The sequence below is a fragment of the Carcharhinus amblyrhynchos genome, chromosome 16 (genome assembly GCF_965287045.1).
Source record: "Carcharhinus amblyrhynchos chromosome 16, sCarAmb.v2.hapA, whole genome shotgun sequence".
NCBI lineage: Eukaryota > Metazoa > Chordata > Chondrichthyes > Carcharhiniformes > Carcharhinidae > Carcharhinus > Carcharhinus amblyrhynchos.
In genome coordinates, this window is record NC_137339.1 from 20599653 (window position 1) to 20627301 (window position 27649).

Sequence of the window (27649 nt, forward strand, 5' to 3'; positions counted from 1 at the left end):
CTCCTTGCTCTTGCATGCTCGCTCCTATTAATAAATCCTAGGATACCTTTGGTGGGATTTTCCTGGCACGCTCACCCCAAAACCGGAAAATCCTGCCGGAGATCAATGGACCTTTTTATCGTCTACCCCCGCTGGTTACGATTCCCATGACGGGTGGGACTGGAAGATTCCACCCCATATGCTTTATTAACAGCTCTCTCCATGTGCTCTCTTTTCAATGACTTATGCACACATACACCAAGTATGCTCCTGCACACCTTTGGAGTTATACCCTTTACTTTTTACTGCCTCTCTGTGTTATTCCTATCAAATTGAATCAGTTCAAACTTCTCTGCGTTGAAACTCCTCTGCCACCTATCTGCCTACTCCACCAACTCGTCGAGCTCCTTTTGAAGGTCATAGTTTATAGTACTTCCATTGCTCTTTGCACTGTGTAAGCACAGGCAGATCTACTCAGTTCAATGCTTCTGCTATTAACCCATTAGGATCACTCTGAAATCTCATGGGGACAGTTTTCCCAGCTCAGCAGGCTGGGAGACATCAGCGGAGACTGTTTAATGAGCTCCCCGTTGGACGCAATGGGCTCCGCGCACCTCCCAAGCCCTGGATTTCCGGCATTGTCAGCTCCACGCTGGATATCACAGCGGAGTTGATTTTAATGTTTAAATTCTCATTTAAACCTTATTAGCGGGCCCGGAACTGAAATCTCTGGGCCCGCGAGCCTCTCCCCCCACCCCAGCCACACTTGGTTCATTCCAGCAGGGATTACAACAGCTCCCCACTAGCGGCCCAACCGCTAGCGGCTGGAGTGATGAGAGGCCATGGTGGTCGCCCCAGGAGATCGGGGGTAAGCGGGGGGGGGGGGGTGCCTTGCCCCTGGCACTGCCCAAGAGACAAAGCGGCAATGCCCACGTGCCACCTTGGCACTGCCCACCGGGCATCAGGGACCAGAGGACAGTGAAGAGTATTGGGTGGTGGGGCCTTTGGGGGGAGATCACGGGGCGGGGGGGGGCATCCTGCTGCCACTCTGCATGAGCTGCCGAGAGTGTTGAGTCTGTGTGGAGGATGGCAGGAAGGGGGGGGAGGGTGGGGATAAGGGGTCAAGGCTGGCCTGGAGATATCTGGGAGCCAAGCGATCGGAGTTTTGGTGGGGTGTCATGGCCAGGCCAGCAATTGGGAAGCCAGCAGTGTGGGGCTACTATGCATGCGCCGATCTCTGGTCTGACAGCACGTGCAGTGGCCTGCTCAGTCTGCGCTATGCTGCCGGCATGTCCAGCAGGAATAGGCTTCCCTCCACCACCCCCCCCCCCCAACCAGCTCCACCCCCACCCCCGGGCTTTCAACATGAATCTCACTAAGGCACTCTGCAACCTGGGAGATTCATTTTGAAAATTCCACTAAAAAAAAGTGGGAGTTACTGCAGTTCTAATGCAAATTTGGCACATTGGGGAGAATCCCAACCCAATTGTTTCTCTGTCACGTTTTGAATAGGAACCTCTGTAAAACGCTTTCCTGCCTCTTCAGCCTTTTTTAACTAGCAAAGGATTTCCTTCAGGCTCTTTTACTAAGCTGGGCATCTTGGCCCTCACTTTCCCAGTTTGACAATGTCCAGGTTTCCTGTTTAATTCTGTGTTGTGTTTCCCCGGTTAGTTCACCCGTCATGGATTTCGTTGTCCCCGTGTAAGGCTTCTGAAACCTTTTCAGGTGTCAGCAACTTTGCTGCTGCTGGAATAGTTAAGCTTGTTCAGCCCCCGGACTATCTCTGAGTTTGATGGGCTAACAGCTTCCAGCCTGCAGGCTCCTTCCCTCACAAAAGGTCGACCGACCTCTTGCAATGGACAAGCTTGAGATCTAACCCGTTGTCACCAAACTAGTAATAAGTTCACTCTTTGAAGTGGATTTTCACTGGCATCCCTTCAATACTCTCTCCAGCTAGTCCTTTGACCACCACTTTGGAACTGGTCCTGCTTCTGATGGGAAATCTTTGCTTCTCCCTGCACGCATTGTCTGTAAACACTGTGTATCCCGGAGAATGTTCATCTCCTTTCCTGGTTCTTTGGAACAACTGGGGCACGATTACCCTGTACACTCAAAATCCTGGTCAGTTTCTGAGTCTTCCTTTGTATTTGCACAAAAGGGGTTACAATTTTATTGACTGCAGATACAGGTTGTGCTGGAAGACAGCCAGTTCATAGAATATTATTTTATATATATATATATATATGTTGTACACACATATATATATTTATATATGCCTCCAGTTTTTGATTTATGTTGCTATACCAAAAATGTAAGCACAGCAGGATCTATTTGAAAGCTAGTTCTATTTATTCAGAAATAGTAACTCATGACTGTGAAAACATTTTATTGATGCTTTAATGTATATTCACTGACATGAGTAGGGGAAAAACAGTCACTAAGGGGATATGGGGACAGCTCAGGAAAATGTTGTTGAGCACTGCTGCGTCATAGCTCCAGGGACCAGGGTTCGATTCCCGGCTTGGATCACTGTCTGTGCAGGGACTGCACATTCTCCCCATATCTGCGTGGGTTTCTTCCGGTTTCCTCCCACAGTTGTGAAAGACGTGCTGGTTAGGTGCATTGGCCATGCTAAATTCTCCCCCAGTGAACCAGAACAGGCGTTGGAGTGTGGTAACTAGGGGATTTTCACAGTAACTTCATTGCAATGTTAACGTGAGCTTACTTATGACACTAATAACAAAAAAATCAGCTATGATCTTATTGAATGGTGGATTGGGCTTGAAGGGCTGAATGGCCTACTCCTGCTCCTATTTCTCTTATTCAAATGTTTTTACCATTACTTTCAGGGCCTTACTACAGTCCAGAATAGTGGAAAAATACTGCACCTGTATTGAGGAGCTTGTATGGTGATCTATCAATGATGGATAGACTGATGTTTAATATGCTTTTTTAAACTAACTTCTGTTTACCACCATCAATTTAAAATTTTACTGCATAATCCATTTTGTTTTTAGACTAAAATGATCCCTTTAGAGGAAAATTAACTTTCAAATGTTACAATATTTATGCAATTCGTCCTAAATGGAGAACTTGATGAAATGTGGTTGATGTTAGCAGTAACAGAGTGGGAAGTGCTTGTACTGACCAGCAGACCTATTGAATGTTATTTTCTCTATCCTATCCTCTTTCCATGTTTTTATGATGAACTTGGCCATCAGCGCTGTCCAAAATTTAAGTTTATTGTGAGGAAAAAAATTGAAAGAGTATTGTTCTCATTATGTCTTCCACCCGATTTATTCTAAAGTAACTTTCACAACAGCAACAGTGCCCTGCTCAATTCAGAGTCTGCTAGAAAACCCTCCCAGAGGCACCAGGCCTTGAAAATTGCCATCAGACGATTTAATATCTGATTAATTTCCTTGGAATATTGCAAAAAGTTTAATCAAAAGAAGTTTGACTGTAAGGGACTCCCAGTTTTATTTTGCTTGCAAAAGCTCCATGCTTGACATACCTGCAAATTGTCACTTAAAATTTCCATTTAAAATGTTTCTTCGTAAAGGCAAATGCTGCCTTGGAATGCAAGAGAAGTTGTCAAGCTCCACTGTGTGTGCAGTACATAAAGATTAGAACATGGAAATAAGCCTTTTCACTGTTCACTCTACATTTGAACACTTCACCCAGCCTGTTTCCATGTCAGCTTAACCTCTTCTCCGTCATCCACCCATCCAAGATAACCTTGAATCTTGTCCGCGTCTAACACTAGCTTTGGACACGAATTCCGCAGCACAGAGCTCTCTCTACTCTCCTGCCTTCTGTTTTAAATCATTTCCATCAATAGTCATTTGGCAGTACAGATTTGCTTGAAAAAGAATTTTTTTTGTCGAAGCTTTTTGTCTTACACTCATCAGGACAATCCACAACAAAATACCAATGTCATGGAAAACAGCACACTGTGTGAGACGAGGATGCAGATTGGCAGAGGCACTGCCATGGAGAATGTACCAACTGATGGTGACTGACAGTTAACTGCCAAATCCTCTTTGAAATTTAAACCAGGCAGCTTGATTCTGACCCTTCAAGACATTGTCCTGGGGAATGAACCAGTTTAACGGTTGTCACTTATTTTATTTAGCTGAGATAGATGCAATGTGTTGTATATGTTCCTTCTGTTTGCAAAGAACAGGGCTTTATGTATTTGTAATTTCCAGTGCGCACACATACGCCACACTGCGAGCCTGACTGACAATCTTAAATTGGTTATCAGCCTAATTCTTAGCACGTTGAGGATTATTTAATAAACGTCCAATCACACAGAATCACATCAAATGCCTGAGTTCCATAAGGGGATCCTGGGAGTTGTTTCCTCTCTCCCCCAGCAGTGACAGTTGTTTGTACACTGTGTCCCACCAGCAGCACCCCCACACCCTCCACCTACAAACACACACGCTCATACCCCCCACAAACACACACACACACACACACACACACACACGCACGCACGCCCCCAACATACACACCACACACACACACACCCCACACACACACACACACACACACACCTCTCCCCACAAACACAAACTCACACCCCTCCCCACAAACCCAAACACACGCACACACATGCCCACAAACACAAACACTCACACAAAGACACACACACACCTCCCCACAAACACACACACACTCACACACACATGCCCACAAACACAAACACTCACACAAAGACACACACACACCTCCCCACAAACACACACACACTCACACACACATGCCCACAAACACAAACACTCACACAAAGACACACACACACCTCCCCACAAACACACACACACTCACACACACATGCCCACAAACACAAACACTCACACAAAGACACACACACACCTCCCCACAAACACACACACACTCACACACACATGCCCACAAACACAAACACTCACACAAAGACACACACACACCTCCCCACAAACACACACACACTCACACACACATGCCCACAAACACAAACACTCACACATAGGCACACACACACCTCCCCACAAATACACACACATGCTCACACACACACCCACAAACACAAACACACATGCTCACACATCCCACAAACACACATACACAAACACACGCTCACAAACTCCATAAACACACACTCATACTAACACTCACACACTGATGCAACACTTGCACACAGACACACTCATATTCACACTCACTGTTTACAGTGACTTCATTGCAGTGTTAATGTAAATCTTCTTGTGACACTAATAAATAAACTTAAACATTCACACTGACACACTAGTGGCAGAAAATATTAAAAGTTAACAAAGCAATGGACTCGTACAAAATTTTAAATTTGAGGCTCAGAATTTAAAATGAGAACAGTTTGAGTAGCTGGATCCAAATTCAGCATGGACAGGGGGCAATGCAAACAGGGCCTCCGCCTGGTTGGAACCAGAACTGCAGCTACTGGTTTGATACTGGAAACAATGGTGCAAATTGACACATTATTCACAAATTAAAATCTTTCAAGTATTTTAAGCGTCATTTTCTCCTGTTTCTTCACAGTGCCTATCAACTGGTTGTTAAGGAAGAACACTTACGAAAGTCCAGGAGGGCAGCAGATACGAGTGAGTGCTTTCCTGTCCCAGTCGGCTACAAGAATGCCTCTGTGCTTGATTCACTGCATTACACTGCTGCCGAGTTGAAACCTCTGAACCTTCCTATGACCCAGCCATTTACTGTGGGAGATAACAAAACGTACAATGGCTACTGGAACCCGCCACTTTCCCCACTGAAAAGCTACAGCATATTCTTTCAAGCACTCAGCACAGCCAATGGGGTAGGTACTGTTTGACAGAAAAAGATTTCCAAAAACAGCAATGCATCAGTATGTATGAAATATAGTCCACAGGAGTTCCAACAAAACGGGGAAAATGGTAAACTTTGAAACCTGGAAAGGATTTTAAATTATTTTGTGACCTGCTTGCAAATCTCTTCTTGGCCATGAGACCAACGTTTTATTCAAAATTCAGGGCAGCTATCTGTAAATTAATTTAAACTGTTAGTGAGTGAATGAGGCAAATATCCCTGTAAAAAAAAATACTTTGAGACGATTAATAAAATGGATATATTGTGGAGGTTAACAAAGATCATACTTCAATCATGAACATCGATTTCTTTTTAAATGCCACAGTTTCAAGCTTTAAATAGGCAATTTTGGGACTAATTTCCATTCTCCACTCTGAGTGATTACCTGGAAGCTAGCTAATCGCCAACCCATTGTACAACCAGCCTGATTTTCATCTGGTTAGAGTCAATGGGATGAAAATCAGGAGAGTTTTAAAAGTAGGCAGACAATTCATTCTGCCAGATTATTGCCCTGGTAGTTAAGGTAACAATTCCTGCCTTTGTCATAAAGATCAATGAACAAAAGCTCTAATACACTGAAGGGAAATGTCAGATAAAAAGTGCAAAATGAACAGGCACCAAGAAGAATTTTCTTCCTTTTTTGATTCATGCACAGTATGTATCCATTTCTGTCAATGCCAGTGTTTAATGCCCCTTCCCTTAACTGTCCTTTAGAAGATAGCAATCCATGTGATGTAGGGACATCTCCAGTGCTGCTCGGTGGCACAGTGGTTAGCACTGCTGCCTCACAGCGCCAGGGACCCAGGTTCGATTCCTGGCTTGGATTGCTGTTTGTGTGGAGTTTGCATGTTCCCCCTGTGTCTGTGTGAGTTTCCTCCATGTGCTCCATTTCCCTTCCACAGTCCAAAGATGTGCAGGTTAGGTGGATTGGCCATGCTAAATTGTTCCTTAGTGTCAGGGGGATGAACTAGGGTAAATGCATGGGGTTATGAGGATAGGGCTTTGGTGGTACTGTGGTTGGTGCAGAGTGGATGGACTGAATGGCCTCCTTTTGCACCTTAGGATTCGATGAGTGGGGAATTTAAGGATTCTGACCAACTGAGGGAATGATGACTGAAACAAAAGTGCTGGAAAATGTCAGCAGATCTGATAGCAACTGTGGAGAAAGAATAAAACCAACATTTAGATTCTGAACGATACATCATTAAGAGCAGGAATGGTGATATGGTTCCAAGTTAGGATGGTATGTGTGGCTTGGAAGGGAGTTGCAGGTGATGGTGTTCCCATGCACCTACTTCTCCTATCCTTCCAGATGGTGCAGGTTTCAGAGAAGCCGTTCAAGGAGCCTTGTCAAGTTGCTGCAGTGGTACTTGTGTTATGTGTGCTCGTGGTACAGGGAATGAATGTTTAAGGTGGTACTGATTAAGTGGATACTATTACATCATATTCCTGCTTAAAGATGGTGGAATAGCTTTGGAGAGTGAGGAGATGATTTACTCACCACAGTTTATCCATCCTTTGAACTGTGCTCTTTGGCACTCCTATCACAGAACCGTTATGGTGTAGAAGGAGGCCATATGGCACATCAGCCGGGATTCTACCAGCATTCTCCGTTGGCCTCGGGCAGACGTGCCGGTAAAATCCTGCCCATCGTGAATGCACTGGCTCTCCAAACAGCCATTATGATTTAGTGTCATTCCCCTACCTTTTCTCCATGTTCCTGTGCACATTGCTCCCATTCAGGTGATACTCTCTTGAATGCCTCGGTTGAACCTGCTCCCAACGCACTACCAGGCAGCGCAACCCAGCACGTACCCACTGTGTGAAAATGTTCTTTTTTCTCACATGACATGAGTATATCGATAGTGACAAAGACAGCAATGGTGATGCCTTTGAATGTCAAGGGGAAGCCGTTAGAATATCTCTAGTTGGAGATGGACATTGCATGACACCTCTGTTAGTTTTGAATGCCACTTATCAGCCCAAGCCTCAATGTTGTCCAGGTTTTGCTGCCTGCAGTCACAAACTGTTTCATTATCTAAGGAAATGTAAATGGAACTGGACACTGCTCATCATCTATCTATTCCCCAACTTCTGACTTCATGACAGAGGGAATGTTATTCATGAAGCTGCTGATGATAGTTGGGCCTGGAACACTGCTCTGAGCATCTCCTGTAGCGATGCCCTGTGACTGAGATGATACATCTCCAACACCCTTTTCCTTTGTGCTAGGTATAGCTCCAGCCACTAGAAAGTTTGCCCCCTAATTCGTTCTTGACATCAATTTTACTCAATTTCCTTGAAGCCACATTCACTCAGATGCTGCAGTCAAGACAAGGGCGGTCACTCTCACCTCATTTCTGGAATTCATCTGTTTTTCCCATGAATGGACCAAGGCTGGAATAAAGATTAGGGCCAAGGGGGGTCCTGACAGTGCTGAAATCATGGAGCAAGGTGGCCTGGTGAGTAGGTGCCACTTGACAGAACTGTTGACGGCATCCTCCAGCGCTTTACTGATGATTGAGAGTGGATTGATGAGGCAGCTATTAATCAGAGTGGATTTGTGCTGCTTTTTACAGAGAGAACTTACCTGGGCAATTTTCCACATTGTGGGATAGACGTCAGTGTTGTTGCTGTACCAGAACAGCTTGGTTAGTGATGTGACTAGTTCAGGAAAACAAGTTTTCAATACCACAGTGGTCACGCCTCAGTAACTTCAGCCATTTCTCGATATCATGTTGAGAGAATAAAATTGATGGAGGCTGGCATCTGTGATGCTGCGAACCACTGGGGAGACTGAAATAGCTGTAATTGGTTGTGTACATTTCAGTGTTGTCTTTTATATTTACATGCTGGGCTCTACTACCATTAAGGATAGGGCTGTTCTTGGAGTCTCCTACACGCATTAGTTGTCTAATTTACCACCGCCAACCATGCCTGGATGTGACAGAACTGCAGAGCTTTGATCTGATCCATTGGTTGTCTGATCAGTTAGCACTCTGCTCTTTGGCATACATGTGGCCCTCTGTTATAGCTTCACCATGTTGGCTGCTCACTTTTAGGTACATGTTGCGCTCCTAACGTATTTTTCAGGGTAATGGTATACTGAGGGATCTGCTAGCTATGAGATTACAAATTATGGTGGAATACAATTCCGCTGCTGCCAGTGGTCTATATTGTGTCATGGATATCCAGCGTTCAGCTGCGAGGTCTGTTCTGAATCTATTTCATTTAATACGGCAATCTGCCAAACAACACCAGCAGTGTGTTGGCAGTGTGAAGATATGACTTCCTCTCCCCAAAGACTACGCAGTCACCACTCCCACCAATTCTGTTATGGGACCAACCCATTTTTCTCAGGCACATTGGTGAAAATGAGGACAGTAGGTTATTTCAGCGCAGTGGTTCAATGATTAGCGCCAGGGTTCGATTCCCGGCTCAGGTCACTGTCTGTGCAGAGTCTGCACATTTTCTCCATGTCTGCGTGGATGGTCTTTGCATTCTCCGGTTTCCTCCCACAGTCCAAATGACATACTGGTTAGGTGGGTTGGCCATGCTAAATTCTTCCTCAGTGTACCCGAACAGGTGCCAGAGTGGGATTTTCACAGCAACTTAATTGCATTGTTAATGTAAGCCAACTGATGACACTGATAAATAAACTTTAAACTTAAACTTAAAACTCCTAGTGTTTCGTCCTGATCACCTGCTATAGGCGCAGTCTGGCAGATACATCTTTCAGGCCTTGGCCAGTTTAGTCAACAGTGGTGCAGCCAAGTTGGTGATGGATTTAGAGGTTTCCCTCACCATCCCTCAGATGTTCTGAGGCCTCAATGCCTCTCCAAGACAGTAGAGAAACCTGAACTATTGGTTGAAATATTTGATAGTGTAAGTCTAACCGAGTGAAGCAGTTACTTGCCTCGCCAACGAAACAGTTCTCCTAATTTTGGCACAGATCCCCAGATGTTAATGAGAAAGACTTTGCAGCATTGACTGATCTTGCTGTCCTTTATCATCGCTGGTGCCTGGGTTGAATTTTGTTTCTTGGTTTTCAGAAAACAATTAAGAGTCAAGGCACATTGCTGGGGGTCTGGAGCCATATGGAGTTAAGACAACAGATTTCCTTCCTGAAAGGACATTAGTTACTCAGCTGGGATGTTAAAACAATGAGTGGTAATGTCATCGTTATAGTGACCAGCAAAGGCCTCCATTACCAACAGTTGCTTTTTTATTCCAATTTATTCTATTTATTTAGCTGAATTTAAGCTCCCTAACTGCCATGGTGAGATTTGAACTCATATTTCCAGATCATTAGTCTAGACGTTTGGATATCTACCGCCGCAACATAATCACTAAGATGGGAAGTAGGCAAAAGAGAAACTCATCATAATGAATCCTTTCACCTTCGATATTTTGTCCCCTGTGATGCGTTATGTCCCACTTCTTATTTCTACGCATAATGCACTCAGCAGGGCATCAATTTGTAACTGTTTGATATGCAAATATGCCTGAAATTAATGGATTGTTACCTTCTTTTGTACTGTGTTATAAATTGTGTTTGTGTGCTCCAAAGAAGAGATTGCCCAAATGAAAAGCATTTTTTTGCTGCTGTAGGCACCTGAGAGTGAATTCACCAATCCAGCATTTCCATTAAGGAATTCTGCTTGACGGGGGCATGGGTTGACAATCGGAGCTACAGTGTGATAACCCTTTCTCCAACATCTGCTCAGCTCAAGTCTGGCTCGCCATAAGGAACATAAGGGGCTGGATTCTCCGACCTCGCCCGCAGCTGGGATTCTCCGGACCCACTGCAGTGAACGGAGATTTGGCTGAGGGTCAAATTCTCCATCCTCACTGGCAGTGGCGGGCGAGGTGTATGAGACTGGAGAATTCCGGCCGCAGTCTGTGAATTTGTTCTCCAATTTTGTCTTTTATCAACTGCACATTAAGCAAAGTTCATCAGCTGCAGAGGACGTTTCTGCCACTCTGACCAGCCAACACAGACTATAATTCCACCACTTTCAGAATCCACACATTGACTGACTTCCAGCAGCTCTACTCATGTGCCATTCACTGTCCTTGTCAGTTAGTGGCTGGTAAATGACTGGGATGGACTAATCCTGCGTCAAAATTCCAGACATACTGTCCTGTTTCGTGAAGCTGCGGCTGAGAGTGCTAATTTGTAAACTTTACACCAATCATAGAATAACTACAGTGCCAAAGGAGGCCATTCGGCCCATCAAGCCCACACCAGCAACAACCCCACCCAGGCCTTATCCCCTTAACCCCACAAATTACCTGGCTAATCCACCTGACACTAAGGGACAATTTAGCATGGCCAGTCAACCTGACCTACACGTCTTTGGAATGCGGCAGGAAACCGGAGCATCCGGGAGAAACCCATGCAGACATGGGGAGAATGTGCCAACTGCACACAGACAGTGACCCGAGGCTGGGGTTGAACCTGGGTCCCTGGCGTTTTGAGGCAGTCATGCGAACCACTGCGCCACCCCTGAATGTTCCTCAAATCAAACCTTTGAAGAATACTTTCGAACCATATTGTCCACAGGATGTGGACAATGCTTGCAAGGTTGTATTTATTACCCAAGGCTAGATGCTGAGAGAATGTGGTGACAGGCCTACAAGGGAGGGAGAACTTTTAACCTGTCCAATTAGAAGTTTCAGTGATGCAAAAAACAAAGTACTGATTTACTGATATCATCCCCACGTAATTTTGTTTTTAACGTAAGATCTTGTCTTGGCATCAATAAAACGCTGAGTTCCTGTAGAGTACTAGAAAAATAACCATTTTGAAGATTTAGATATATTTTCACACAGCAGTGAAAGAAAACAATTAAAATTAAGTACGTTTCATCATTCTATCGGCTATGAACAAACTGTTGGTGAACATGTGGGTTGATCTGTAGAGAAAATTCCCTGGCTTTTTCTTATCTTAAATTTGACTGACCTGAAAGAATAGAGTAGCTAAAATTCTTGAATGAATGAAGTGAGGTTTGAGGCCAGTTCTCCAGTAGCAACAAAGAGCATAGCAGAAAAATAAGATAAACTGAAAATCGAAAAACATTCGCAATAGTTTGACTACAAGCGTTGTAACACATGCCCCCAGGCATTTGCAAGTAAAGATCAAATGCTTTTTTACTTGCCAGAATTTTCACTTGCAATTTATAAGCAGTTTACTCTTTTGCTTGACTTTGGTTTGATTTGTTATTGTCACATGCATTAACATACAGTGAAAAGTATTGTTTCATGCAGCTCTACAGACAAAACATACTGTTCATAGAGAAGAAAACGTGAGAGTGCAGAATGTAGTGTTACAGTTATAGCTAGTGGGTAAGAAAGATCAACTTAATGCAAGACAGGTCCATTCAAAAATCTGACAGCGGCACAGAAGAAGCTGTCCTTGAGTCAGTTGGTACCTGACCTCAGACTTTCGTATCTTTTTCCTGATGGAAGAAGGTGGAAGAGAGAATGTCCGGAGTCCGTGGGGTCCTCAGTTATGTTGGCTGCTTTGCTGAGGCAGCAGCAAATGTAGACAGAGCCATTAGATGGGAGGCTGGTTTGTGTGATGGACTGGGCTACATTCACGATCTTTTTGTAGTTTCTTGTGGTCTTGGGCAGAGCAGGAGCCATACCAAGCTGTGATACAACCAGAAAGAATGCTTTCTGTGGTGCATCTGTAAAAGTTGGTGAGAGTCGTAGCTGACATGCCAAATTTCCTTAGTCCTCTGAGAAAGTAGAGACATTGGTGGGTTTTCTTAACTGTAGCATCAGCATGAGGGGACCAGGACAGGTGGTTGGTGATCTGGACACCTAAAAACTCAAAGCTCTCAACCCTTTCTACTTCATCCCCGTTGATCTTGTTCTGGGCATGTTATAAGCCTTAGTTTCATTTCCCGCTGTCTACCTCGGAGGCCTGGTAAATCTGAATGAGCCTCTTACAGGATGGTGGGATTTTCCGGCCAGTGAGACCTTTTGGTGCCACCGAAGGCAAATCCCCCCACGGCGTGTTCCCCAGTGATGGGATGGGCAAGCCAGGAAAAAACACCACAGACCTTGATGGGACTAGAAGATCCAAGAAGAGAGCAAATCCGAGCCAGAGACAATAATTGCAACAAATCCTGCTTTAATTCTTCCTTCCCTAGATTCTTCCTTAGTCTCATCTCACAGAGGCATGGTGGCACTGTGGTTTGTTTGGGACTATCTGTGCAGAGATCTGTTCTGTATCTATTCTATTTAGTGTGATAGTCTGACAAACAACACAAAGTGTGTCAGCAGTGTGAAGATAGGATTTCCTCTCCCCAAAGATTACGCAGTCATTATTCCCACTAATGCTGTCATGGGGCCCATATTTTTGGCATGGTGGCACAGTGGTTCGTGCTGCTACCTCACAGAGCCAGAGACCCCCTGGTTCTATTCCCAGCTTGGGTCACTCTCTGTGCAGAGTCTGCACATTCTCCCTGGGTCTGCATGGGTTTTCTCCGGGTGCTCTGGTTTCCTCCTACAGTCAGAAAGACATGCTAAATTCTCCCTCAGTGAAGCTGAACAGGTGCCGGAGAGTGGCGACTAGGGATTTTCACAGTAACTTCATTGCAGTGTTAATGTAAGCCTACTTGTGACAGTAATGAATATGCTTAAGAAGAAGTTACTGGCTTGTTTACTTGTTTCAGTTTGTCATCTCGCTAATGTCATTCCTGTTATAGGAGTACATTTTCTTCTGCTGTTTTTCAATCTTTTGTGCTCGTTTTGTTAAAAACATGGTTCAATAAATGTCTTATTTTTCAGCAATGGCACTAAAGGCTTCACATTGAGAACAATCAAGCTCTATGTATGCCTTGGTAATGGAAAACAATAAAAGCACTTCCAGAGAGTGGGGAGCAGTGATAGGGGGAGGTGTTCAAATTGTCCTGAGCAGAATTGTAAAATGGGCAATAATGCGTCAGCTGCCTGTCTTATACTCCTTTTTCCCAACAAATTGAACAGAAGTTCACTTGAAAAGGAAGTTTCTCCAAGCATAAAGCAGCCTGTCCTTGCAGTGCAAGTCATTTTGCTCCTGGGGTTGAATTTCACTGTTGAAAGACTTGATATAACAGGCAGGCAACACGCAGAGGAAATGTGCCGTCTCCACAGCCCATCTTGTCTATATCGCACAGGGTGCAATTCAACCAGTTTTAAGTAACTACCTGAGTCAAGCTACAATCCCTGTACCATAGCTGCACAACCCAGCGTGACCCTGAAACACTGGCAACGGTGGTGACTCCAATCTAACCAAGAGTTGGTGCCATTAAAGGAATTCCCACAGCCAATGGCGCCAACAATTCCTGGTCAGACCAATATCCCACAAGTATGTCCAAGCAACAGGCCAATGGCAGCACTGGATATTCAGTCATTACCCCTTACCCACTGATTTGACAGCCTCGAGGGCCCACACAGAGGGCAGCACGGTGGCACAGTGATTAGCACTGCTGCCTCACAGTGCCAGGGACCCGGGATCAATTCCTGGCTTGGGTCACTGTCTGTGCGGAGTCTGCACGGGTTTCCTCCAATGTCTGCACGGGTTTCCTCCAATTTCCTCTCACGGTCTGAAAGATAAAGTTTATTTATTATGTATTAGTCACAAATAAGGCTTACATTAACACTGCAATGAAATCCCCCTAGTCGCCACAGTCCACTGCCTGTCCGGGTCAATGCATCTAACCAGCACGTCTTTCGGAGTGTGGGAGGAAATTGGAGCACCCGGAGGAAACCTACACAGACATGGGGAGAATGTGCAAACTCCACACCCGAGCCAGAAATTGAACCCAGGTCCCTGGCGCTGTGAAGCAGCAATGCTAACCCCTGTGACACTGTGCTGATGTACTGGTTAAATGCATTGACTATGCTAAGTTCTCCCTCAGTGTACCCAAACAGACATCGGTGTGTGGCAAGTAGGGACTTTTCAAAGTAACTTCATTGCAGTGTTAACGTAAGTCTACTTGTAACTAATAAATAAATAAACATAGAGTCTGGCATTGCTGCCTGTGGTTCTTGAAGTATCGGTCAGCCTGGGGTCTCCTTGTCAAAGCATAGCAACTCCAGTTCAGTTCACTCCTTTACTTCATAGGGCCCACTGCTCTCCACTATCTCTGGCAGTCAGAGGCTCATCTCAGATACAGGCTGCTGGGTGAACATATTCCAACCACAGATACCACAAACCAAGGAAACTGACTGAATGACTTCGTGCACTGAAGCTGGACCTCCCGAACAGGAGCATGCAATGAGATGATTGTGTTCCCTATTGAGCATTTCATGGCATGGGACAGGCCAGCCAAAAGTACACAAATTCAACCTGTTGCCCTATGACATCCTGAGGCATCACTAAGGGCCATCCCTTAGACCCAAGCGTGGCAGATCTGCTCACGCCAAAGCCAACCAAACTGGCCAAAGAAGTGGGGAGCTACGCTGCTGCCATCTTAAGGTTCTATGCTGTGGTGCAGAGAGACATCATAGAATGCATGAGTGTCCAGCAGTGGGTTGCAGAGTGCTTCCGATGTTGGAGGACATGGCACCGGCAACTCTTCTGTTCAATTAAAATTTCTAATCAATGGAGAGAACAACGGAATAGCTGCTGCTCACTGAGGTATTTAGGTCGTGTGAACACTCGTCATTGTGGGCAACATTGGCAGAGGGGATCAAGATGTCATTCACCTGCGGAATTTAATCCCCCCTTGGATCAGTGAGAAAGGTTTTAGGGGATTGGATTGAGTTTTCAATGGTTCCAGCATTTCACCTCAAGCACTGAGCAACGAAATCACCTCTTACTCATTGTATATCTGTCTTCAAGGCATTTCCGTGGCCTCTTTCCTCTTCTGCCTCACCAAATTGTTCCCCATTGGATGCTGATTCTCTTAGAACAGGAGATCATTCAGCCCATCGGGCTTGCACCAACAACAATGCCACCAAGGCCCTATCTCCATAACCTCACACATTTACCCTGCTAGACCCCCTGACACTAAGAGGCAATTTAGCATGGCCAATCAACCTAACCTGCAGATCTTGTGGGAGGAAACCGGAGCACCCGAAGGAAATCCACAAGGTGAATGTGCAAACTCCAGGCACTCTCACTCAAGGCTGGAATTGAACCTGGGTCCCTGGCGCTGTGAGGCAGCAGCGCTAACCACTGTACCACGGTACCCTCTTGTTTATCTGCCCCTTAGAATAGGATGTAACAGGCCACAGTTATCTGGGATACTTCACTATAGCATATTGCAGTGAACTTACTGACCCAGCAAGACAGAGAGACTTTTGCTTCATACCTTAGTGAATCCACTGATCCTTCTGGTGATGCCATGGATTTCATTATAAATGATCTGCTCCAGTGTAATGGGGTTGTAAAGAGAAGCCATAAGCCATGTGAAAACGTTACAGTTCTTGTCCCTAAGCATCTATCAAAAATAATTCCTGCAGATTGAAACACCAGGAGGATATTTGGCTGCTGTAAGATGAAAGCTTTGTGATAGCTTCCTGTATATCGGGCACAGAGTTGCTTGTTGTGATCACTATAAAGCAGCACATTAATGGAATCAAAGCCCTTGTGGTTAACAAAACCTCCTGTCAGTCCTTGAAGTTCCTTGATGGTAAAGTGAGTGTGGAAAACATCATTCTGTGCTGAGGGAAGTGAAACATTGCTGTGAATCCTAAGGCTCTCTGGCTGTTTCATTCCGAGCCTTGCCATCAATTGGTTAATGCTGACATTGTATCGATCATCTTCTCGATGCACATGTGGCCCACTGAAGGGAGGCAGAGTCACAGTGGTATTGTCACAGGAATACAATCGACCTGGGTGATGCTGTGAAGAATGAGGTTCGAATCCCAGCACAGCAGGTGGTGAAATTTGAATTCAGTAAAAAACCTGGAACTAAAAGTCTGAAGGTGACCATGAAACCATGTGGACCAGTGATGATGAGATATTTCTGCTGGTATGCTGGTGTGATCCTGAGGCAAAAAGGCTGAGGGCATCTTTACATCAACTGGCCCAGCATCTGGGCCATGGACTTCACGATTTGTTTATATCTTGATTTTTCTCCTGGAACCAATCCTGTTGGATCTTACCTGGCAGGTTTGGTGGTGGGGGTGACTTCTGATTTCTCCCAGAAGGTGAACACTGTTAAATGGCAGCAAGGTGCCGAGGAGGCAGCAACAGACCAGATGATTTCACATCCTCCAAATACCCGATACTTAATTTGAAATCAGGAAATTTTAAATTCACTGTGCACAGCCTCAGAATAAAGGGACGACATCTTTAGAATAGAGATGAGGAGAAATTTCTTCAGCCAGAGGTGGCGACGCTATGGAATTCATTGCCACAGAAAGCTGTGGAGGCCAAGATATTGAATCATAGAACCCTACAGTGCAGGAAGAGGCCCTTCGAGTCTGCACCGAACACAACCGCACCCAGGCCCTACCCCCAAATATTATATTATACTCACTAATCCCTCTAACCTATGCATCCCTGGACACTAAGGAGCAATTTCTTAGCATGGCCAATCAACCTAACCCGCACATCTTTGGACTGTGGGAGGAAACCGAAGAACCTGGAGGAAACCCATGCAGACACGAGGAGAATGTACAAACTCCACACAGACAGTGACCCGAGCCAGGAATCGAACCCAGGACCCTGGAGCTGTGAAGCAGCAGTGCTAACCACTGTGCTATCGTGCTGCCCTTGAGTATATTTAAGACAGAGATAGATAAGTTCTTGATTGTTAAGGGGATTAGTTGTGGGGAAAACGCAGGAGAATGGGGTTGAGAAACTTACCAGCCATGACTGAATGGCGGAGCAGACTCAATGGGCTGAATGACCTAATTCTGCTCTGATATTTTGTGGTTTGTTGGAAATCAATGACTCAGGTCAAGGTAGTATTTAACCTGCTTTGTTTAGTTCACTGATCTGAATAAGTTAACCATTTACTGCAGTGCTTCCTAGGTGTCCGATTTGCCATCATGTTAGCTTGGTGTATTAACATTTTGGTATGCATTCCACAAGGGCAATTGAGGCATGAAACAAGGTCACAGGAGATGTGTATCACTGAATGTGGGGTTTTAAGTAAGCCTGGACCATTGCTGCAAAATGAAGTGAACATGTAGCAGAAATTGAATTTAGAATCATGTGCCTTCCATCCGACAAAATCATTCTGTTGCTCACTAGCCTCTGATGGCACATGTTATTAATAGCAGCTTATTTATTCCCGCATTGAACTGGAGTACATGGTAATGTGAGGAGTGTACATTATGGCATTATGAGCCTGGAGTTTCCATTCCATTGTGCAGTGTTCCTTTACCTCAATTTGGCAGAGGTCGGGGTAATGAGCGCAGAAGATTGCCGAATCTTAGACACAATTTTCATTCAGCGCAGCAAGAGTTTGAGAGATCTTTTCCACTACTTTTAACATAATTGCGTGAGAAAGAGGCATTGCCCATAACTGGCCATGCTGTAGGGAAAATCACCACTGGCAGTTTCCACTAAATGTGTTCATTTGTATGCCTCTAAAGTGGCTTTAGACATTAAGCAGGCTCCTTTTGGCACAAGGAAGTACATGTCAAAGGGCTGTAAATGAAACTGATCACCGCACCCCAAAATAACTAGAAATAGTTTCATGTCCTTTTTAAAATATGGTGTCACAGCACCAGGGACCGGGTTCGATTCCCAGCTTGGGTCACCTATTTGTGCAGAGTCTGCACATTCTCCCCGTGTCTCCCAGGTTTCCTCCGAGTGCACCTGTTTCCTCCCACAGTCCGAAAGACGTACTGGTTAAGCGCATTGGCCATGCTAAATTCCTGCTCAGTGTACCCGAACAGGCACCAAAGTGGGGATTTTCACAGTGACTTCATTGCAGCGTTAATGTAAATCTACTTGTGGCACTAATAAGTAAACTTATATAAAAAAGTCATTTTCAGGAATGATCAGATTACTCAGACGTGTGGTGGGTTGAGACGGATTACAAATGCTAGTCTTTTTGTGATAATCCCATTTTCTGCTCTTGGTTACCACTATTAAATATATCAAAGAATATCTTTTAGACTTTCTAAAATTCCATTTCGAAACACTGCCTGATTTACGACAGATTGTGTTTGATGATACATTTTGATGTTTTTGAGTGGAAACTTGAGGGAAGAAGGTCACGCACTTTTCAAAACTTGGTCCAATTTCTGGCTGAATCTACACCCATTGTACCCAAAGCGGAAGCTGCACCCCCATGGTCATTGTGAGTGATTTCTCCTTGTGAAATTGTTTGGATAGTCTCAAACTTCACAGGCAATCTACAGTAATGACAATGTGATGTCAGAGATGCAGCATAATAATGGAGCTGAAACATAGGAGATGGGAAATGACAAGAAAATATGAATATTTAGATTGGAATCAGTGAATATGTAGAACAATGGAGAGCTGGGTCTGATTTACCACTGCCAGTTCATTTGATGAAATCACATCAAATTCAAATTAAGCTCAAGTTATATACATTTGTCATTTAAACAAATGGATTTCCCATCACATGATTCAAGTTAAGATGGGTAATATAGCAGCTTGCATTAATGCAACTGATGCTGAACAGAAATCGATTCTGTTGCTGGTCGTATTTGACCTGGCTTGTCTCTTTGAGGTCAGATTGTCTAATCATTGTTTCTCCAGGACAGTCTGTGGTTAATTAGAAGCTATGTGCTATTGATGAGGGATGTTTGCACATTGGGTGTCTGTAATCCTCACGTTTTAGGTTGGAACAAACCAGCATGAAATAATCCAATTCCATTTCCCCTTCTTTTCATTCATCTTTGGCAGTTTAAAATGTGTGGCGCATTTGGAGAGATTTTTGCCCTCTTTCTGGGCACAAATGAGTTGGAAGTTGTGGTGCATCATTGCATCATTTACTGGCCCATTTATGCTGATTTTTAAATTTGGTATTTACTACTGTCTCAAGTAGGCTTACATTAACACTGAAGTGAAGTTACTGTGAAAATCCCCTAGTCACCACACTCTGGTCAAAATCATCTGATCAAAATCATTTCTAATAATTGAACTTCAACTTTCTTATCTTCACTCTTTGATTTATCCTCTTTCTTAACCTATGACTCTGTGACCTTGTTACTACACAATCAGGAAAAATCCCAGGATATGCGTCCTTCAACAACTCAATTGTTTGATTTTCCACCGCAGTAGGCATCACCCCCACCAGTGATCCAGCTATATCGTTACCCAAGATAAACTGCATTCCTGGACAAGATAATTCTTCTTACTCCGAGGACCACTTTACCACTCTTCACTGGACTCATCGACCTCATCTTATATAATGAAACACTACTCTTTTCATCCCAAATTCCACACATTACTACCTTTTCCATGTACTACTACCTCACAGTGCCAAAGACCCGGGTTCGATTCCCAGCTTGGGTCACTGTCTGGGTGGAGTTTGCACATTCTCCCCCTGTCTGTGTGGGTTTCCTCCAGGTGCTCCATTTCCTCCCACAGTCTGAAATACATGCTGGTTAGGTATATTGACCCAAACAGGCACCAGAGTGTGGCGACTAGGGGAATTTCACAGTAATTTCATTGCAGCATTAATGTAAGCCTTACTTGCAACTAATAAATAACTTTAACATTTCTGACAATGCTCTTTCCAAACTACATAACTCCTCATCTCTTACCATCAAAGGTTGATGTGCTCCCGTATTTTGTAAAATTTTAACTTCTTTACCCACTTCTCCTGTACACATGAGTAAACCTTACCCACACAAGTAAATCCTTTAAAGAGATTTGGCACTTTCTTATCAATCAACCCCTGACCAGGCTGTATATTCTTTTACACCTCTTTAGCTTCAGCTGGCTTTCTAATCCCACTTAAACAAGTCCCAGTGGCTTATCCTGTTTTACCATTGTCAGTCGTTCCAATGCTTTTCTTAAACCACCAACACTGCGACTTTGCATGGCCTAATTTATTACAGTGAAAACACCTGAGGCTTTTCATTTCTATTCCACCCTCCTGTGTTTCCTTTTTAACCTGAGGCACACTATTTTTATTACCTTCCACAAGATCTCCTTTCCCTTTACCTCCTGATGATTTCTCTTTTCCCCAGTTTCTATCCCGCGTAAGCTCAAACTGATGTTGGAAACCAAGTTTTGATTTAAGAACTAATTCACAATCACCTGCCATTTCTGCTGCTAACCTCGCAGTTTTTAATCTTCTGCTCCTCCACTTGAGTTCTCATTGGGTGGCATGATGGCACAGTGGTTAGCACTGCTGCCTCACAGTGCCAGGGACCCGGTTCAATTCCTAGCTTGGGTCACTGTGTGGAGTTTGCCGCTTCTCCCTGTGTCTGCGTAGGTTTCCTCTGCGTGCTTCGGTTTCTTTTCACAGTCCAAAGATGTGCAGAGTAGGTTGATTGACCATGCTAAATTGACTAGTTTCGGGGGGGATTAGCAGGGTAAATACGTTGGGTTATAGGGGTAGAATGGGATTGTTATTGGTGCAGGCTCGATGGGCCAAATAGCCTCTTTCTGTACTGTAGGGATTCAATGGTACATCAGGAAGTGAATTTTTGAACTCCTCCAAAATAATCATTTCTCTAAGATTTTCATACGTCTGGGCTATTTTCAAAGCCCTTATCCACCAATCAAAATGAGTCTGTTTAATCCTTTCAAATTCTATGTATGTTTGACCAGATTCTTTCCTTATATTTCTAAACTGTTGTCTGCAGGCTTCTGGCACTCATTCATATGCACCTAAGATGGATTTTTCCACTTCACCATAATTCCCAGATCTTCCTCTGATAGTGATGAAAACACCTCACTTGCTCGACCTACCAACTTTGTTTGAATCAGTAATACTCACATGGTCTGTGGCCATTTCATTTGCTTAGCTACTTTCTCAAATGAAATGAAGAAGGCTTCTACATCCTTCTCATCAAATCTTGGCAATGCTTGGACACATTTAAATAGATCTATACCACGCCTTTGACTATGATCCTGTTGCTCTTTCTCGCTGCCCTCATCACTGCCTCTTAACCTGCACTTTTCCTGTTACCTCTGCCAATTTAAACTGACGTTCACTTTTTATTGCCAGTTTCTGAAGTTCAAATTCTTCCTTTTCTTTTCCTTCTGCTGAGGCTATCCTTTCTCTTTTTTTGTTCTGCTGGGGTTATCCTTTCTTTTTCCCTAATCTCTCATTCAAGCAGTCTCAATTTTTTTGTTGCAATTTAAACTGCTTTAATTCTTTTTCATGTTCAAGCTGTTTCATTAATAATTGAATTCTAGCCATTTCCAATGATTCTGACTGTGCAATCACCACAATTTTCTTCCCCATCCTTACACTGTCAGGTAAAATCAACTGCAACATTTTTGCCAATTCCAAAAGCTTTGTTTCATTCAGCTTTGTAAACCACTCCTTCCACTCCCAGGAACTTCTTAGCCTCTGAATGAGTCATTATTCTATCAGGCACTCCCGATTTAAACTTGAATGTAACACCTGAAAAGAAAACACAAATATGCTCATCGCTCACTGTCTTTGAGTCCAATTATAGAATCCTATAGCGCAGAAGGAAGCCATTCAGCCCCTTGAGTCTGCACTGACCACAATCCCACCCAGGCCCTATCCCTACATCCCCATGCGTTCACCCTAGCTAGTTCCCTCTGCCACTAAGTGGCAATTTAGCGTGGCCAATCCACCTCATTTTTCGGACTGTGGGAGGCACCTCATTTTTCGGACTGTGGGAGGAAACTGGAGCACCCAGAGGAAACACACACAGACATGGGGAGAATGTGCAAACTCCAGACAGTCACCCAAGCTGGGAATCAAACCCAGGTCCCTGGTGTTGTGAGGCAGCAGTGCTAACCACTAGACCACTGTGCTGCCTACAATAATCCAAAATCAATCAAGGAATATAGATTTTAATCCCACAAAGAGTCCCCAGCTATTCTAATTCAGGTCAGAAATTCCAAAGTGTTTTATGAAGTCCGTCTGGATAATAAGTTTTGTAATTTGTATTTGGCTAGGAGGAACATGAGATGCTTCACTTTAGGTATGGTTCAACTGACCCACTAGGGAGCTTTTATCAAACAAAGTTTATTTAAGAATACAGTAAGCATGTATAGAATGAAAATTAGAAATAACATTTACCAATTACAAACAAAAAAACAAGATAATGTATAAACCTTAACAGTTAAATACCGTTCCAACCATCCAAATCCCAAAAATAAAACCCTTGCTACAGAGTTAGCACAGAAAATACAAATGCACTCGTGATGCTGGAACTTAGTCCTTTGGTTGGATGCTGCAGTGTTCTTGATATACATATAGGCAAGCTTGAAGTTAGAACAGCTTCACGAGAGAGAGAGAGAGAGAGAGACCCTAATTATTAGCTAACAAACCACCAACAGCAGCATTTTCACTCCAGGAAGGCCAGACCTGCTTCCAGCTAGTCAGCAGACTTTCCAATCTCAAGAAGAGAGAGTGAAACATTGCTTTTCAGTCTGATATCCAAATACCTTCTAACTAAAAATCACAGTAGCCAGCAGCCCAAAGCTGAATATAATTTTTTTTAAAAAACCGTCCAAAGGCCCCTGACTTATCTATCATTTTTTTCTCCCTAACAATTCAAAAGGTCATAAAAAAAACTCAGAAAGTACCTGAGGCCCTAAGTAAAAATAAACAAAACCCCATTTAAACCATTGAAGCAGACATAAAAAGACATATAAGCAGGCAGCTGGGGCCACAATGGAACCAAAAGGCCTGCTTACAAACTGCAGAGAACATGATTTTAAAAAAATACATTTCTTAAAGGTACACTGGCAACACATCAACCATGACCAAAATGAATGGCTCTAAGAGCCAAATGGCCTACTTCTAGAGTCATAGAACATGGAAACCAGCCCTTCAACCCAACTTGTCCATGCCGCTCTTTTTTTTTTGATGACTAAGCTAGTCTCAATTGTCCACGTTTGGCCCATATCCCTCTTTTGCCATCTTACCCCTGCTTCTGGTTTCTATGTTTCTGTCACTGCATTGTCCACTGAATATCCAGTGAGGGGAGAAAGTCTTGGAACGGGTGATCACGAATGACATGCTAATGTATTAAAATGAGCTTCCTGTGGTGTGTTTCACACCTCTCCGCTGGCAAAGGGCCGGTAAGATCAGAACTTGGAAACTCACTGGCGTGAATCGTGCTGAGTAGATTTTGAGCTCACATCTCCATTCCGGCAGATGAAGAGAGAGGGCTCTAAGTCATTCTCATAATGTTTGAGTACACTTTGCAAAAACACTTAGCGGATTATTTTCCCATGCGCTACATATACACTCTGCACTCAACTTTTGTTTATAGGGATCGATGAAATAAATAACACACTTCCAAGCTTAAATGAATAGACTCCTGGCTGGCGAGTAAGGTATAGTTTATCCATTTCAGTGTGTGAGCTAGCAGCAGGAATCCGGTGAGTTAGTTCTGGCAGCTTGAAAGGAATCAGAGCACTATTGGGAGTAGGAACAGGCCTGAGCTATCAGCATGAAATGGTTTAAAGCTTTACCTTCCCACACGACCACCTTGAGAGAAGTATTGAGCAGAGAAATAATTAGACAAACCTGAAAGAGTATTATTTTAAAATTTTCTTCAAGGCTCACAAACAGGATTCCTGTCCGATTACATGAGAGAGCTAATGTTGAAGGTCATTTGAGCTCCTGAAGGTTAAAATGTCTCGCATATCAAACTGGGTGATACCATGTAGTGTGAAACAACTAACTCTCACAGTGGCTGAATAAAAGTCATATTTTTCATGACAATATGGGAGGGCGCAGTAGTTAGCACTGCTGCTTCACCAGAGTCCTGGGTTCGATTCCAGCTTTGGGTGACTGCATGGTGCTTCCACATTCTCCCCGTGTCTGCGTGGGTTTCCCCCAGGTGCTCTGGTTTCCTTCACACTCCAAAGATGCGCAGGTTAGGTTGATTGGCCATGCTAAATTACCCCTCAGGGTCATGGGGATTAACAAAGCAAATACATGGAGTTACTGGGGTGAGGCCTAGGTGGGATTGTTATCGGTGCAGGCCCGATGGGCTGAATGACCTCGTTCTGCACTGTACGGATTCTATCATTCTAATCCGGAGACCCAGGGTAATGTTCTGGGGACTGGAGTTCGAACTCCGCCACTATGCAAATGAAAGGGAGGCAATGGCCAAGTGATATTATCACTAGACCATTAATCCAGACACTCAGCTAATGTTCTGGGGACCTGGGTTCAAATCCTATCATGGCAGATGGTGGAATTTGAATTCAAAATTTAAATTACCCCTTAGCTTCATGGGGATTAAAAGGGTAAATACATGGAGTTACTGGGATGAGGTCTGGGGGGCCTTGTTGTTCTGCAGGCTCAATGGACTGATGGCCTGTTTCTGCACTGTACGGATTTTATCATTTTATAATTGCAGTCCAGAGATCCAGGGTAATGTTCTGGGAACTGCTGTTCAAATCCCACTATTGTGCAAATGAAGGGGAGGGGATGGTCAAGTGATATTATTGCTAGTCTATTAATCTAGACCCTCAGCCAATGTTCTGGGGACCCGGGCTCAAATCCCACCACGGCAGATGGTGGAATTTGAATTCAATAAAAAAAATTACCTGGAATTAAGAATCTACTGATGACCATGAAACCATTGTCAAATGTCAGAAAACCCCATCTGATTCACTAATGTCCTTTAGGGAAAGAAATCTGCCATCCTTGCCTGGTCTGGCTTACATGTGATTCAAGAGCCACAGCAAAGCGGTTGACTCTCAGCTGTCCTCTGAAATGGACCAGCAAGCCACTCAGTTCAAGGGCACCTAGGAATGGGCAAGAAATATTGATCATCCAGCGATGGCCATGTCCCACGAATGAATGGAAAAATTGCAGCTTATTTACTGCTTAGAACATGCAATACTCACAAGACCACACACTTAGTTACTCCCCACGCTTTGGAAGTTAATAATTGTAGAACGTGTATAGTGTACTATTCTGCAGCGATTTTTGAACTGTTTTGTGCAGCAAGAAAAGAGGAAGAGAGCCATTCCTCCTCTACAAAGGTTGAAGTCTCAATATGGACCACAGGCCCGCAATGGAACTTGCCTGAAAGAAATGCTAAAGGCTTATCGGATGCATCAATGGGCAGCGGAAGGCTGAATTCTTCAAGACAGAAGGGCTGCTGTTAATAGAATTTAAAAATCACTTTGAATATTGCTTTTGATGGAAGGAAGAACTTCTCATGATTAGATATTGATTTTAGACATTGACTCCTCCTGGACTTCCTTCCCTAACAGCACTGTGGGTGTCTCCATAAGTGAGGGACTGCAGCGGTTCAGGAAGGCAGCTCACCTTCACCTTCTCAAGAGTATCTCAGGGTAGAAAATAAATGCTGGCCCAGCCAGCAACACTCACGTCCTGCAAATGAACTAAAAAACCATAGATACATTTTATTTTGTTACAAAGTTCTTTGGAGATCTCCCAGGGTTTGTCTTACTAAAGGATATAACACGGGTGGCACAGTTGGCACTGTGGTTAGCACTGCTGCCTCAGAAAACCAGGGACCCGGGTTCAATTCTGGCCTTGGGTCACTCTCTGCGTAGAGTTTGCACATTCTCCCCATGTCTACATGGGTTTCCTCAGGTGCTGTGGTTTCCTCCCACAGTCCAAAGATGCAGGGGTTCGGGTGACTGGCCATGCTGAATTGCCCTTTCATGTCAGGGAGACTAGTAGGGCAAATATATGGGGATAGGGTCTGGGTGGAATTATTGTCAGTGCAGGCTTGATGGGCCAAATGGACGCCTTCTGCGCTGTAGGGATTCTTTGATGTTTTGGAATAACAGCAATTATAAACCATGTATTATTTTAATGTTAACTTGAAGCAGTTTTTAATCTGTCCTTCTTCTGTAAGCGCAGATGATCTAATTGTACTCTATGCAGGTCATTTTGAGGTCAGCTGAAGGTTAATTGCTGTTTGTGAGAGCAGTTTGCAAATTGGCAGTTGCTATTAAGTTTTTGACTCCAAGGCAGGAGAAGGTGGTGTGAAATAACTTCCTTCCTGTCTTTCTGTGTATTCTTCTGTTGATAATATCGAGAGTGGAGTTTGAAGATTGGCGTATGTTGCATTTATAAACCAACTGTGCTATTGCTCCTGATTGTGCCACGGGATGTACTTTCTAGAAAACAAAAATGGAGTTTGATGGGATCAAATCAAATCAGCCATTTGTTTTACACCCTGCCTGAGTGACTTGCATGGAAGGTACAATCAAGAGTCACATTGGGTAGGTTATAAAACAGGCAGCTGTTCCCATCATGTCACTTCCCTGCTGTGTAAGTGAGGTTAAAATTACCCTCATGGAATTTCAGTTGGTATCACCAAGGCTGAAACTGGCTATTTCTTGCCTTCCATGGCTTGACAGAGAGCTTCCCATTGCATGTGTGCATTTTCATTATGCAAACGTTCCTGGGCTTGCTCCTCATATTTCCTCCTACCAACAGTATCCCCCACCCCCAGATCCTGGGCCCTTCCTTCAGTGCGCAATAAGTTGCAATCTCATTCCTTCCTCACCCAGGAAGCACTTTGGTCCCAACGTTCGAAGTCTTCGACCCTAAAGATTTCAGATCCCAGCATCTCCTTCAGTGATCTCAGTACCTATACAGGGGTTCCCAAATCCTGGAAGCCCACCTTACCACACTGCTGGACTTTAAAACATCATCCCAGTGCTACTGGGTCTCAAAGCCAATTTAATGCTGAGAAGCTTGTCCCCATGTTC

General features: G+C 44.1%; 1 protein-coding gene across 5 annotated transcripts in view; it reads left to right on the forward strand.

The window, feature by feature from the left end:
* Window positions 1–27649, forward strand: part of LOC145353875 (receptor-type tyrosine-protein phosphatase T-like) — a 1296999-nt gene that overhangs the window by 957841 nt on the left and 311509 nt on the right. For all 5 annotated transcript variants that reach the window (XM_080204786.1, XM_080204787.1, XM_080204789.1 and 2 more), the window contains exon 12: window positions 5545–5818. In XM_080204786.1, coding sequence (XP_080060912.1) covers window positions 5545–5818 — 274 coding nt within the window. The remainder of the gene's footprint in view (window positions 1–5544; window positions 5819–27649) is intronic.